Source organism: Acanthisitta chloris, unplaced genomic scaffold (genome assembly GCF_000695815.1).
Source record: "Acanthisitta chloris isolate BGI_N310 unplaced genomic scaffold, ASM69581v1 scaffold8425, whole genome shotgun sequence".
Classification (NCBI taxonomy): Eukaryota; Metazoa; Chordata; class Aves; order Passeriformes; family Acanthisittidae; genus Acanthisitta; species Acanthisitta chloris.
The window spans coordinates 22,058-36,189 of NW_008675335.1; the positions used below are offsets into that span (position 1 = coordinate 22,058).

Genomic DNA, 14,132 nt, shown 5'->3' on the forward strand with positions numbered 1-14,132 from the left:
ATAGCAGAAAACATCAACATTTTTCCCTTTTTAAACTCTCTTCTGGCTACACGACTGAACCATGGCACACATAGGGAATGACAGGGATTCTGCAACAAGCACTACCCTGAGAACCCCAGACCCCTCCAGCACACTGCTGAGGCTGAAATTCCATGCTGGCAGTGTGCTGGGGCATCCCAGCCCACCTGCATGTGGAGACCGGGAGCAGGGCCTGGGGCACTGCCATAATCCTGGCTCTCAGGAATGAGCAGGTTTATTCAGGGTGGCAATTCCTTGGGTACTTGCTCAAAGAATAATCTGCTAGAGCAAAGGCAGCAGGATTTGGGACAGGGTGATTCCTTCTCCAGCACAGCACAGCACTGCTCAGCTTTGTGGCCTCTTTTTAGTTTACCAAGGAAGAAAGATATCAGGGTTGATTCTTGATCCTCATAGTACCATTTGTATTTCATAACTTCTGTTTTCCCCTCTGCATCAGTTACCAGAGGCAGAGGATGCACGTGGAGTTCTGACCATTGCCTGAGCTGCACCACACCTTCATCCCCTTTGACTTTGCCTTGAACCCTTTGGGACAAAACCAGATGGTGCAAACAGCATTCACCTCCTTTAAAAGCTAGAGAAACTGAGGCACGGAACTGCAGTAACATCTGGCCACCTGTGCAGGGAGGGAGCCAAAATGCTTCACAGCATCCATCTCCCAACACACAGGTGAGTCAGTCCAGCAGCATCCAGCACCCATTTACCACCCCCATCTCCTCACGTGCTCCTGCATCCCTTCTCAGCAGCCCCAGCACAGCAGGCAGCAAACCCTCCTGCAGAGACCCCGTCTGACAGATTTCCTTCCACATCTTCAGCTCTGTGTGAACAAGCTCTGACGGGGTCACCATGCCCAACAGACACATTCCTGTTGTTTGTTTGTTTATTCCAATTCTAGTGGAAGCTCTAACACAGGGAAACCGCTGGGGTGATGCTAATGATGATCACGTGTGGGAAGGCCCCAGCAAGGGGTCATGGATTGTCCCTTGGGACCAGCCCAGCTAAATCAACCCCTGCCCTCCCCACGCCAGCCTGGGTGACATCCAGGAGCTTTGACACGCCGCTGCCGGATCTGCTGCACGAGTTCTGGGAAAACAGCAGAGTAAATGAAGGAAATTAGCAGCTTTTACGCAGCTGATGGGTTGCCTTGAGTTGTGCATCATGGCTGACCTTGAAAGTGTGAATACAGGCAAAGGCTTAATGGCTCTGCAGCTGCAAAAATCAGGAGTGCCTTGAAAGCCGGTACATGTTTACCACCACCAAGGCTGAAGTAATCAAAGAGTGAAATGATTAAAAACAACAACAAACCCCCTCATGCCCTGAATGTTTTTGCCACTTTATCTTTTTCTTTTTGTTTTGTTTTTGCATAAGGTCAACCTTTCAAAGGTTAATACAATCTTGGTAAATATAAATAGGCTTCACAGTTTATCTTGGTACATGTACTGCTGTTACTTAGAAACCGTTTGCAGAGAGGTTAATTCGGGCCACATGTCTCCAAAGCACACGCTGTGCTCCCTGGGCAAATCAACGAGCTGAGCACAACCGCAGGCAGGGAAGGTGAGGGCTGTGTGCTGGGAGCTGGGCATGGAAATAACCACTGGGGAGAGGCACATGGGAAAGGTTGTTCGTGCAAGGTGCCAACCCTCCTCCACCCTCCTTCTCCCCAGCCTGGGTCCTGGGGTTTGCTGAGGCACAAGAAAAATGTCACGGATGGAGACCTGAACCACACAGGGGTGAAGAAATCAGGCAGAGCTCCCAAGGCAGGAGGAATGGAGGCTCCTTAGATAAAGCAACAGTGACTCTTGTGGGCAGTTTCAAGTATTGCTGGGCTGGCACGTCACACCACTCCTGGTGGGGAGGATGTACAAGCTCCCTGTCCTGTCCTTGGCAGTGTCCCTAAGGAAGGGCAGGCTGGGACAGACCCAGAAAGACACAGAGCCTGCCCAGCTTCTGGTGTTTGGGGGCTGCCAGATGGCACATCCCCATCCTTGTGGTCAACGAATCATCTAATCACTGCTGGGGCCCATCCACATTGCTGCCCTCCCTGTGGCTGTGGGCTCCACAGCTCTCTGTGTATCCATGGGGAAGGACCTTTATTCTGGTGGACCCTCAGCATCACACAGTGTCCCCCAGTGCCAGCTGTCATTTCCCACCTGCCTGCTTCAAAGCAGCCCCAGTCTGATGCTTCCCTGTGAAGGCAGCTCTTCTCCAGGGTAAGGACACCACATCCAGTTGCTTTCTCTGTGCCAAAAGCTATTCCAGCCCTCTGGGTCATCGCAGGAGCATTTTCTGCACCTTCTCTACTCCTCTGCAGGGAGTGGGTAGACAAACCAGTGTGGGTCCTGCACCACAAACTTCTCCAGAGAGACACTGACTGTGAGAGGCATGGAGGTGCCTCCAGACAGCCCAGGAAGCAGGATTCAAATGACTGGTGAGCCCCACACCAGAGCACTGTTCTTGGAGCCAGAACTGCTGAGTGAAACCCATCTCCCATCCCAAGCAAAGCCCTGTGGGAGCAGCTGCTTCCACCTTCACTGGCTTGGCCCAAGGTTGTTTTTGTTTTATGGCTTTCACAATGGAGCCAGTCAAGGAGAGAACCTGTAACTCTTGACTTCTGAGTTACTTGGCTCATATCCACATGAATGCCTTGGCTACAATCCTTCCGGAGGCTGCGATATGAAAAGGATGTGCATGCACACATGCGTGTCAGTGCTGGTGTGTTCCCACGTGTGGCCACTGCCAAAACCCTGGGATAAGGCTCCAGAGGATACAAAGAGCCGATGCACTGCGGCACACCTGGCCCAGCCTGTGGAGACCTTCAGTCGGTGCAAGACGAGATGAAAGGAAGTTTGTTATTTAAGCAAAACTAATCAGGGGTATTTAATTACACAGGAACGTCTTTCATCAAACAGCCAGAGCAAACAAAGTAGGGACCAAGCTGCAAAGAGCCATGGGAAGGAGGCAGCAAGCAGCTGGCAAAGCCATTGTCCAGCCAGATGGATCATGCAGGCAAGGGTAGGAAACGGTCGAGGCTCCTGGCAACGCCAGCCAAACAACACACAGGGAGATAGCAGATCTGCAAACCAGGAGACCTGAGCAGCACAGCAAGAATGCTGAGGTGAAACCATCCAAGAGGCAATGGAGAGCATTCCAAAAGGGTTCTGTCCTCCCCCCTGGTGCCTCCGCTCCTGCGCATCGCTGGCGCCAGGATCCCAAGCTGCAGCTCAGGGCAGCCACTGACTCCCTCCAGCTGCAGGACGCCCTGCAGCGAGGGCAGGGAGCAGGTCACCCTGTTCACGGGTCACTGCTCTCATTCCCTTGCCCGATCCGAAATGGCTGGAGCACACAGCTCCAGCTGGTAACACACTGTAACCCACTAACCCCAAGGCAGGGCACGCTCCTGGAAAAACAGCTGTTTGGAGCAGGTCCTTGCAATATTCAGCAATGCTTTCTGGGAAAGAAAAGCTAAGCAGATCTTTAGTTCATTTACCCTAGAGTCCTTGAGCAGTGGGACGGACTAAAGCCCCTGCACTGTTAGTGGCTCTGAGAGCAGAGTGGCAGAGGTTCATAACTCTGGGCTGTTTGTGCCCAGAGACAATGCTCAGTGCAGCTATCCCGGGGTGTTCCAACCTCTCAAATCACATCCTCTGCAGCTCCAAACTGCACTCAGTGTTGGAGCTGCAAACTCATCACTATAATTCATGAAACAGTTTGCACCATTAATTCACCTGGAGGTTCACACACTGAGGCCAGTGAGATGCCCCAAGGAGGAGATACCTTGGCAAACACAGGTTATCAGAGCCTTCCCCAGCCAGAGATCCCCAGCACAGCCTGCCCTGTCCCCACGGTGCCATCTCCTTGCGAAGATGCCCCCACTGAGATGATCAAGTGACCTCTTGGGCAGCAGCTATGTCCACAACCACAGTTCCTAACACCAGATGGGAAATTCCTGCCTATCCCCTTTAGCACCTACAAGCTCAGGACCAAAAATAAGACAAATACAAGTACAGAAGCACTTCTGGCTATTGGTCAGGCACTTGTCCTACATCACTGCCTTCCCCTGAAGCCCAAGCTGACATTGCAAGCCCAAGTGTTGTAAGATAGTCCCCCCCAACCAGTACTGGCTTTTCACTGGCAAAAGTTGCAGTGTGTGTCTCCATCATTTAGTAATTCATCACCAGGTAATGCTGCTGCCCTGGTGCATGCCAATAAAGAATAAAAGAGATGAGAAACCTTGAATGGGATGAGCAGGGAGCTGCTAGGTGAATTTCTAATGAGGAAAATGTCTACAAGCACTAATAAAAAGACCTGAAAGAGAATGCATTAGTAATGACAGGGTTTGAAAGAACATTTGTGTTACATGTCAGGCTTTGACTATGAATTTAGAGGCAATCCATTGCTACTAAATCCCCTAAACAGCAAGTAATGAAAAGATGACTTAAATTTCCCAACGTGACAAGTGATTTGGAAAGCTGCAGTTGTGAGATTTTCGGAAGAAAGCTGTTCTGCTATTTTGCAGGGGCATTTTGAAAACAAAGAGATATTCAGAAGCCCCCAAACCTCTCTGAAAATCCTGACTTCAGATTTTGATTCTGCAGAAGCAAAGCTCCCCCCCTCCCCAAGAAGCTCTCAGCTGCAGACAGCAACCCAGATGTGCAAATATTAACAGTGCACACAGCTCTGCTGCTGCTGGATCTGGACACGTGAGAATACCAGAATCACACCAAGCTCTCAATCTGTTTTAACTGTACACTCAGACCCTGGTTCTCCAAGACCTCTCCAAGCATCTCAAGGGGATGCAGCCTGGTTTCACCCTGACATTCCTGAATTTCAGTGTAACAGCAATGAGAAGCTCTCGAGGGGAAAGTTTAAAGCAAACCCTGTCAATAGCACCTTGCATCCACTTACCCTGGGCTCTTCACTTCTCCTTTTGTGTGCTTTTACAAGGCTCAGAGAAGCTCACATTTTGCTTTCAAATACAAATCCCACAGAATATGATTGCAAGACGACTGCTTCGGGAAAGAGGGGAGGGGAGGAGAGTCCTACCAGGCTGTTTTTCATGGCTGACCGAGCAGGAATCTCCCGCCGCAGAGACGAAGGCCCCCTTGGAGAATCTCTCTCCAGACAGACAGCAGGTAATTGATCCTGCTCATGTGAACAACATCTTGTCATTTTTCAAACACTCGGAGGAAAGGAGGTTAATATCTTTGGAGCCAGGAGCCTGGGGAATACGCAAAGTCACTAGCGTGGCGGGGTGGGAAGGGCAGCTCTCATCCTTGTACATCCAGCTGGCAAAGCACTGAAATAAGAGACCTCGACCAGATGCACTGGTGCTTCACTGGTGCATCAGTGTCTTCTGCATTTGTTGTATTTCATCAAAACATAAAGAAAGGGTCTTTGTAACCTCCTCAGCTGACGCAGAATCACTCAAGTGGTCTCCAGTTGTGTTCAGGGCTGTGATCCATCTTGAAGGAACTTGTCAGTCTGTTGCAAAGCCAAAAAACTGTCCCCTTGAAAACCAGCAAGGCCCAAACCAGCTGTAGGGACAAAGCTCACCCCATCCCTATGAAACGAGGGCACTAAATGCTGTCTTGCTCTCTTCTTTCCTTGATGAGAGAGTGGCAGAGCCCTTCCCTCCAACCAAGCAGGTGTTTCAAACAGAAAGGACACAGTCCCATCAAAGGTAGGTCAAGTCTTTGGAACAAACCACTCAAGGGTGCCCTGGATCTCACAGCAGATGTAGCATACAAAATTAACCATGTTTGCTCGAAGCCTGCACTCACAGGTGAACCGAAGGGACCGCGCAGACGGGTAACAGAGCACAGCCAGGCAGCTAAATAGGACTTAAAAGCTTTTGAAGCTGCAAACACTGGAATGAACTGGGGCATGAAATTAATTTTAACTGTACTGAATAGGAGACAGGCCATAAAACTCCCTGAAAATAAGAGACCGGTAACATTTTAGTAAGAGTAGAAATTCTCCCAATAACTCCCCAGTCAGCTCTATTAGCATATGTGACTCATCCCAACTGAAAAGCAAAGCAAACAAGAAGGGAGAATTAAACAAGTGTCGCAAGGCAGAGAGTATGGCTGTGGAGAAATCGAGGAATCCTGGCTTTGTGATATTCAAATGCCTTCCCACTGACTATTGCAAACATTCAGCTGAGAAAAAAAAATCCACACTAGGAAACATTTAAAAAAAAAAAAAAAAAAAGCAGCAGCTATGAAAGGCATTTGTGATAGTAACAGCCTGGCCATCTTGTGCCCAGGTATGAGGCTCCAAACCAGCTTCATGTGGGAGCAGATCCCATTTGGCACAACACAGCCAGTATGCAACAAGGGTTTGTGGACAGAATCACAACCCAGATGATTCTCCAGCAACCTGCCAAAAGGTTTTTTCATCATGACTAAATCTGCATAGGGTGAAGCTGTTCAGAAGAATCTGCATCCAATTACACCTTGGCAAAACATAACCTGTGGTGTCCTGGCAGCTGTCCTGGTGCTCTAATGCATCTGGCCGTGTCTCCCAGCACCCTGAGGATTTACTCCACCTCCTATGGAAACAACCACCTCTAGGCTATGGAGCACAAGCTGCTCTTCTGGAGCAGAAAGGCATAAACATATTAAGAACAAAGAAAAAAGAAAAAGTATTTTCAAATGCAGCCCATGAAGAAGTTGTAGATAGGATGTGAACATCCAAGCATGACTTGGTCAAAACAGAGAAGTTTAGAATCTTTTCCCCTTAGTCAAAGGACTCTGAATCATTTGCTTGGAAGAATCATTGAAATCTTCATTTCCTATCTGCCTTTTACGCATCCAAATGTCCTTTAACATGCAGCAGGGACACAGAGATGGGAGAAAGGATGTACCAATTTCTCTGCACATCTATCAACAAGTGGCAAAGTGCAGACCAGACTCAGGACCTCCAAGACAGACCCATAGCCACAAGCAGCCAACATCTGGAGCCCAGATTGCTCAGGGGCCTTTTCACTGACCTAGATCCGTAACTGCGCTCGGCTGGCATCAATAACCAGCTGAAAGCAGCTAATTGCCAGGTTTCTGGAAGGAGGCGACGGAGGCTTTTCATTAGAACGTGTGGTTTCCTTCCCGTATTTTTGCAGCATTAATCACAGAGAACATTAACCCCAAGCCTGCCTGCTCCAACCTCTCCTTGGTCTGCCACCACCACTACAGCCGCACGGGGACTGCCACTGCCTGGAGTGGGGAGAACCCCACAGATGCCTAGAGAGGCAGGGAGGGGTGCAGTGCCTGCTCTGATGGCACGGGAAGCTGGTTTGATGGGGTTTCATATCTCACCATGGTTTCACTCCTGACCTGCGCAGTCAGGTCCCTCTTGTTTGCGCCCGTCTTTCAGGCAGCAACCTTGGACAGGAAATCATTTAAATCACAGGAAAATGTGATCACAAACCCACAGATATTGGCAGGGGAATGGAAAGAGGGTGAGGTATCTGGAGCTACTTTTAACTCGTTCTTTCAAGGACAAAACTAGCCATGAGATTGAAATTACCACCTTCAGTGCCTGGATTGGGATGGTCTTCCAAGACAAGAGAGGGTCCCCAAGAACTCCTGATTTCCACACACCATCAGTGCCTGGGGTGAGTTGCAACCAGAAGCACAGAGAGCACGTCCTTGGGCCAGCACCTGATACCACACGAAGTGGTTTATCAGCTGCCAGTGCCCTGAACTGGCAGGGCACCCCTGAGCCCTGTGGCACTGAGGGGCTGGGGGTGACACTGGGTTTGAATTTTACAGCGAGTGCATTGCTGGGATGACACAGGAAGCCTTGGGTGGAGCAGGAACCGAGTGGGGATGGGCAGCAAGCAACAGGCTCACGTCACCAAACCCTCCTCCCCACAGCCCATGGGGACAGAGAGCCCCTAAATGCCACCAGCTCCTACCACACTCCCCTAGAGCAGAGTCACAGGAACTCTTCCCCTATAATCCCCCAGGATCAATTAACATACCGCTGAAAAGCAAGCGATTATTAACTTTTGTTAATAGATTATTAAAGATGATTATCACCAGCTGACCGAGCCCGTACCAAAATAGACACGCTGCAGGCAGCTCGGAGCAATCATCAGTTCATTCAAGGCAGATAAAAAGTTTCAGATCTGGTTTGACTATTTGAATTTCCAACAATAATCACAATTATCGCTATTCTCATTATCTGTTATATTTCTTCTATGTTCAGGAAGTCACTGTGGTTATTAAATGCACGCTGATGATTAAATCTTGTATTGAGGTGATAAGTCAAATTAGATGATTGCTAAGTCTCAGTAAGTATCTTTGAAATAACCAGTTGTTATTAGACATTCAAGAGGTTCTTCATGAAAATCTAATTGTAATTGCAACTTTTCATTTTACCTCATCTTTCTTGCATGCAAACACACACACACACGCTGGCAGCTCATTTCATACTTCAGTAGGAGTGAAACATAGAAGAAAGCACTCAAGGTGAGTGTTCTCTGGGAAAACATCAAGGGACAAGCCGAGACCTGCATCCATCCCCCCCCAACCCTGAGAAAAATCAAACAGCACCTTCAGCATCTGCCTGAAGCTACAGCTCCTGACTGCTGAGCTCCTGGAGCTGGTCTGTGCTCCAGGCACCTGGAGCAGCTCTAATAGGATGCTCACAATTCCTCAGCAGCTTCCATCATGGTCTGGGAACGAGCTGGCATCCCTCCCCGCTCCAGCCTAATGCCCAAGCTGACATTTAAAATAGCTTTATTGCCACATACTTACATTTTAATGTTTTCATGGTACTGCCTGGTGTCTGAAGGCTGGTTGTATAATGGCTGAAATAAATAAGAAAAATGAAGGCATAAATGGTACGCTCTGACATTTAGAAACTTCAAACCCATCCCAAGTGCTGCTGCCTGGACGCAGGTTCCCAGCCCCAGTCCCCAGCCATACTGGAGGGTGCTGGTTGCTGCCTGAGTCCTGGTGCATCCCAGCTCAGCCCGTGGGAGGGCAGGCAGAGCTCGAGCGATTTGCGACGCCGTCCAGATAAACACGGCGAGGACGTGGCTGTTATTCAGCACCGACTGAAAAACGCAGTGCGCCGTGGAACATATGACACGGGGGAGGCGAGGGGAAAGGGGGGCTTGGGGAGAGGGAAGAGACAGTCTGTGTGCTGCAAGTTGTTATGTCTACACGGCAAAAGCCTTGCCTGAGCCCTCCCAGGGAGCCAAGCACAGGCGACTGCAGGCAGGACAAGTGTTTGTCCCTGGGGTTTCCAGCAGTGCTGGGGTGGGCTGGCCCCCCAGGCATGTCACCACAGTCCCCCAGCACCTGTGAGTAGAGTGATGCTCATCTGTCCCTCAGGAGGGGCAACTGGGCTCCAGCAGGTAAGTGTTTTCCCCAGGGTTGCCCTCTGGAGAGCACAGTGACCATAGCTGTCTCCAACAGCAGATGTGAGCACCCATCATGGGGCTGCTCTGTCCCCCTGCAACCTCAGCAGGGACATGCTGGGGATCCCCATGGGGAGTCAGGAGAGCTGGATCCATCCCTGGTAACCTTCAGCTGGCCACTGTCCCTCTACCTCTCCCTTCACACCCCCAGGGTGATGTACCTTGGGAACCTGCCACATACAGGGTCCCACCTCTGGAAGGGAGAGATGCCACAGAGACCATGCACAGTCCCACTTGAGATGAGGTTCAGGCTGTGCTCCAGGAGCTGCCACGAGTTGTGTTGACATCAGCAGGCTGACAGGGTGCTCAGGATTAAGCCCTTCAAGACATCTAAGCCGGTGTGAACATGTCCAGCACTGGGCTAACCAAAAGCTTGTCATGGTCCAACACCGACCAACAAGTGGGCACCTAACGAGCATAACTGAGGTCTGACCACAGAAACATAGCCTAAGTATTCAAACACTTCATGCACAAACCTTTCCCAAACCAGCTGTGACCATCTAACATCTGTGGCCAAACACAGGTATATGGACCTGTGGCATCCACATCCTGGTTGAAGGCAGCATCCCAACCATGGATATAGACACACTAGCTCACCCTCCTACTGTGCTCATAGGGCTGAGGCTACACTCTGGGTCTACTCGATTTCATCTCAAATTAAACACAAGAAAAAAGCAAAACATCTGCTGAACATTTGCTCAACCAAGTGAGCAGCACTGGAGGGGACAGGACCTGCCAACACAGGTGGGTTCCTTCCTCCTCCAGTTTGAAGATGGTGTTACTTTAACCTCCTCCGTGGTATCTCCCCATCACCATCACAGGTATTTGGCACAGCAGCTTGTTTTCCACACAGCCAGCCTGTCTCTGCTGCTCTGTGAAACACACACACTGCCTCCCCTCTCCCCTGCCACACACCACGACAGCCAGATCGATCCGCACAGAACGGAGAGTCGGTGCAGGTCTCCCTGCTCTCTGCAGCCCATCACTGCTGCCTCTTGGTACCAGCAAGCCATCAGCTTCTTTTCTGGCTGCCCTTGGACGTGTCCCTCCTCACTGTGAGAGAACACGTAATCCCCAGGCGGAAGGGGCGCGGGGAGGCACGTAATCCCCGGCAGACAGACACGGTGAGGTGAACCACCGCGTTCCAGGTGGGATGCAGGTCCGGCCTCTGTCACCTGGTGAGGGGATGACATGCTGCAAGTCTGCCAGGAGACACCTGGCCACCCCGTGCTGGGTGTGTCTGCCAGGGCAAGTGAGAGGGACAAGCAGGTGCCCCAGCAGGAGACACGTTCTCAGTGGTGCCCCTTCCCCAAGGGTGTTTCTATCATGAATCCTCTCGATCTGCTGGTCCGACTCCAGGCTCAGAGCTGGCTGTGCACTTCACGCTTGGAAAGCTCAGAGGAACACAGACATCCGTCTCATCACGTAGCTCCAGAGAAGCAGGTCTGCACCACAGAGAGGAGAAGTCGATCCACAGCTCCAGAGTATCACGTCCACAGTCACCCTGGAAAGGCTCAACGGGAGGAACTGTTGGGTGGCCTTGATTGACTCTTGAAAAAGGACTGCAGGAACTGGAAATACTGATAAATAAAAGTGTCTTTCTCTTCTCTCTTTGCAAAGGGGAAATCAAAGCAAAGAAGCTGGCATGTGGTGGGTCACAGACACCTCCCTCCTGGGAGAAGCAGTGGAGTTAACATTTTGGTTTGGACCTGGGTTAGAAGATGCTCATATGCATGTGGACATCATGGATGTCCTGACGCCACCCAGCTCACCAAAAGCTTATGATTCTTTTCCACTACAACCTATCTATGATATAAACAGCCACTTAAAATTCTTAGTTAGCAAAACTAAGTGTTAGCAGACAAGCAGTGGAACACATCACTTTAAAAGAAATGCTCAAACACTCAGAAATAAACTCTGGGACCCAAAACCAAGATCCACATGACACCAGCATCTCAAAGAGACTTCTGTCTGCACAACAGTCTCAGCACTGTAACTCAGTCCATGTGGTGGAGGAAGCTCAGGAGACAAGTTCTACCTACCCACAGAGAACTCACAGACTAAACAGTTAAAGAAACTTTATTCTCAACAGAGCAGGGACTGAGAAACAGCATCTTTCCTCAGAGCCATCAGTAACCTGCACAGAATTCCACCTTTCTCAGTGAGCAAGCAGAAGTAAAGCTGGCAGGTCAGATGGGTAAGGTGACATGTTCAAAACATCCAGAGCGTTTCTCCAGGGTAAGGCACATGCAATGCATTTCTCTGGGGGATGACATTTAAGATAAACATAATTGCAATACAAAGCTGTTACTGGAAAAGCCCTGGATTTACTGAAACCTCTTTAGAAATAAACCAGAATGAAAGGTCTCAATTGCTTTCTGGCCATTGCAGGGTTCAGACTACACATCTCAAAGATATTTCTTCCTGGGGAAAACATGGGGTCATTTATAAAATGCCATCACTATGCGACCATATCGCTACATGGTATGAAATGATTAGAGTCCTGGTTTACTGACTCACCACCTCCTCCTGACCCAGAGGGCAGCACCAGCCTCCCAGAACCCTAACTGGATCTCTGCTTCACAGGAATCCCTGGGCCTCTAGCTCCATCCTGCCAGCGACCTGGTACCCTCCAGCCTCTCTCTGCCATGGCTGACTGATTTCCACCGAGACCTCTCACCTCACCCCACCAGTCCCAGCACACTGACCACTACCAAGCTGATGTTCATCTGGCACCATCACTGCTGCAAATGCACTAATCAGAGCTCTCTGAACAACCAGAGGGAGACAGCCAAGCAGAGCTGACAGCAACGCATGACCCTGCATTTCACACCTCTCTTTGCAGAGACTGGATTGGCACCAGGATGCTCAATCTCCCTGCAGGAGACTCCCAGGTCCTGGCTGGTGCACGCGGTGTGTGACACGGCGTGGAGCAGGCAGGCACATCGGGCAGAGCTGCTTTCCTTCCTCGAGCTGCTTCCTTTCTAACTCAGAAGAAGATCAGATTATTCATCCTGTCCCATGTGGGCTGTTGGCAGGTCCTGGGCACTGCTGTGCCCAACATGGCATGGGGGCTGGGCAGTGTCTCTCTCTGGGCAGACAGATGAGACAGTCTGCAGGATGCATGCAGAGCCCAGCTGGGGTTTTGCAGGGTTTTCTCAGAGAGGTTTCCCCTTTTCCCCTGCTCTTTGATGAGTAAGGCAGGGACACAGTGCTAAGGTTTGCATTGCCACAACTCCCTTGTGCAGTGCCAGCACCCAGGGAAAAAGTGATAACAAACTGAAAAAAGGAAAAAAAGGAGGAAAGAAAACAGAGAGGAGGAAGGAAAGGAAATGCAACATCTTATGAATGAGGAAGCACCAACCCCAGGCACTGCCAATCTTCAGAGCAGAAAGAGCAATGGGTTTGACCCTGGTGACTCAGAGGAAAAATAATGATTGTTACCTCCCCAACAAGGAAGTGGGCTTCAACATGTACAGCGAGCACTAATTCCCCTGTGACCTTACACACCAGGGAAGACAGTGATTAGCACCACCTCCACAAGTCCAAATGACAGCTCTCAAGGCCTGTAAGCTGCCTGCTCCCACCTCACATGGACAGTTCCCTTCACTGCACCCCACAGCTGGTGCAGATCAGGAGATGCTCTGTCAGACTGGGTCTGTCCCTCTCCAATCCTTCCAGCAGCATTGCTGCCAACACAACTTTTCCAGGCACCCTTCTCCAGGACTCAGCCCCTTGGGGGCTGCTTCCAGTGCCCCTCCAGCAATCAGTCCCTTGACTTCCAGCTGGACTTTGCTGGATGAGGGGGCAGCCCAAAACTGACAACTTATTCTAAGCTGTTTTCTCAGCTTGTCTGTGATTGAGGGAGACCAAAATAGGAAGTGTGTACGTCCTGATACCTGCAGGTTATTGCAGCTGCACTCACACAACACCCTCCAGCACCCTCCTCTGTTTGCAGCAGGTGGGCCAGAGGAGTCCCAGCACCCATCCCTCCACACAGCACCCCAAGGCTGGCTGCCCAGGCAGCCCCAGTGCTGTGGCTGCCCTCAGCAAACCCATATCCCGAGGGGCAGCAGACTGTCCCGGAGCCCCTTCCACACTCCAGCTGCACTGCTGTGCATGAGGAAGGAGCCAAAGGGTTAAGGCACTCTGAAGAGGGCTCTCTGTGTGTGTCTGCCTGTGTTTCAGTACTCATCTCAGTCACTTTGCTTCCTGCCTTGGTGCTGTGCCAGCGAGAGGACCAGGCCAGCAGCACACTTCCTTCTGACAGACAGACACACGCACAGGGCACCAGGGACCTCTCCAACCCCCCTGACTCCCGCCCCGCACAGCCAGAGGGAACACTCACCAGCTCCACCTGGGGACCCAGTCCTTCCAGGATCCGGTGGGCAGCCTCCGCCTTCTTCTGCAGGGAGCAAAAGGGAGAGGGAGAAGAAAAGTTATTTGTGCCATCGGGTGCAAGGCTCAGCCCTCTGCTGCAGCTCTCCCGTCCGCTGCGACCACTTCCCAAACCTCCACGGAGTCACCACAAATCCCATCCTTGACTGAAAGTGGGTGGAAAGGTTTAGCTCAGTCTCTGGACCTGCAGGAAAACCCAGCAGGCAAAGGGCTCCGACACTGGAGTTATCATGACTTTAATGCATCCCGTTGGGTGCCAGTCGGGATATCG

At 50.8% G+C, this 14,132-nt stretch overlaps 1 protein-coding gene across 1 annotated transcript in view; it reads right to left on the reverse strand.

The window, feature by feature from the left end:
• LOC103803163 (nuclear receptor corepressor 2-like) overlaps positions 1–14,132 on the reverse strand; it is a gene marked incomplete at its 3' end in the record, with an annotated part of 89,011 nt that overhangs the window by 16,312 nt on the left and 58,567 nt on the right. Inside the window, exons 6-7 of the mRNA XM_009075701.1 lie at positions 13,812–13,868; positions 8,796–8,848 (exon numbers count right to left, since the gene is read on the reverse strand). Coding sequence (XP_009073949.1) covers positions 8,796–8,848; positions 13,812–13,868 — 110 coding nt within the window. The remainder of the gene's footprint in view (positions 1–8,795; positions 8,849–13,811; positions 13,869–14,132) is intronic.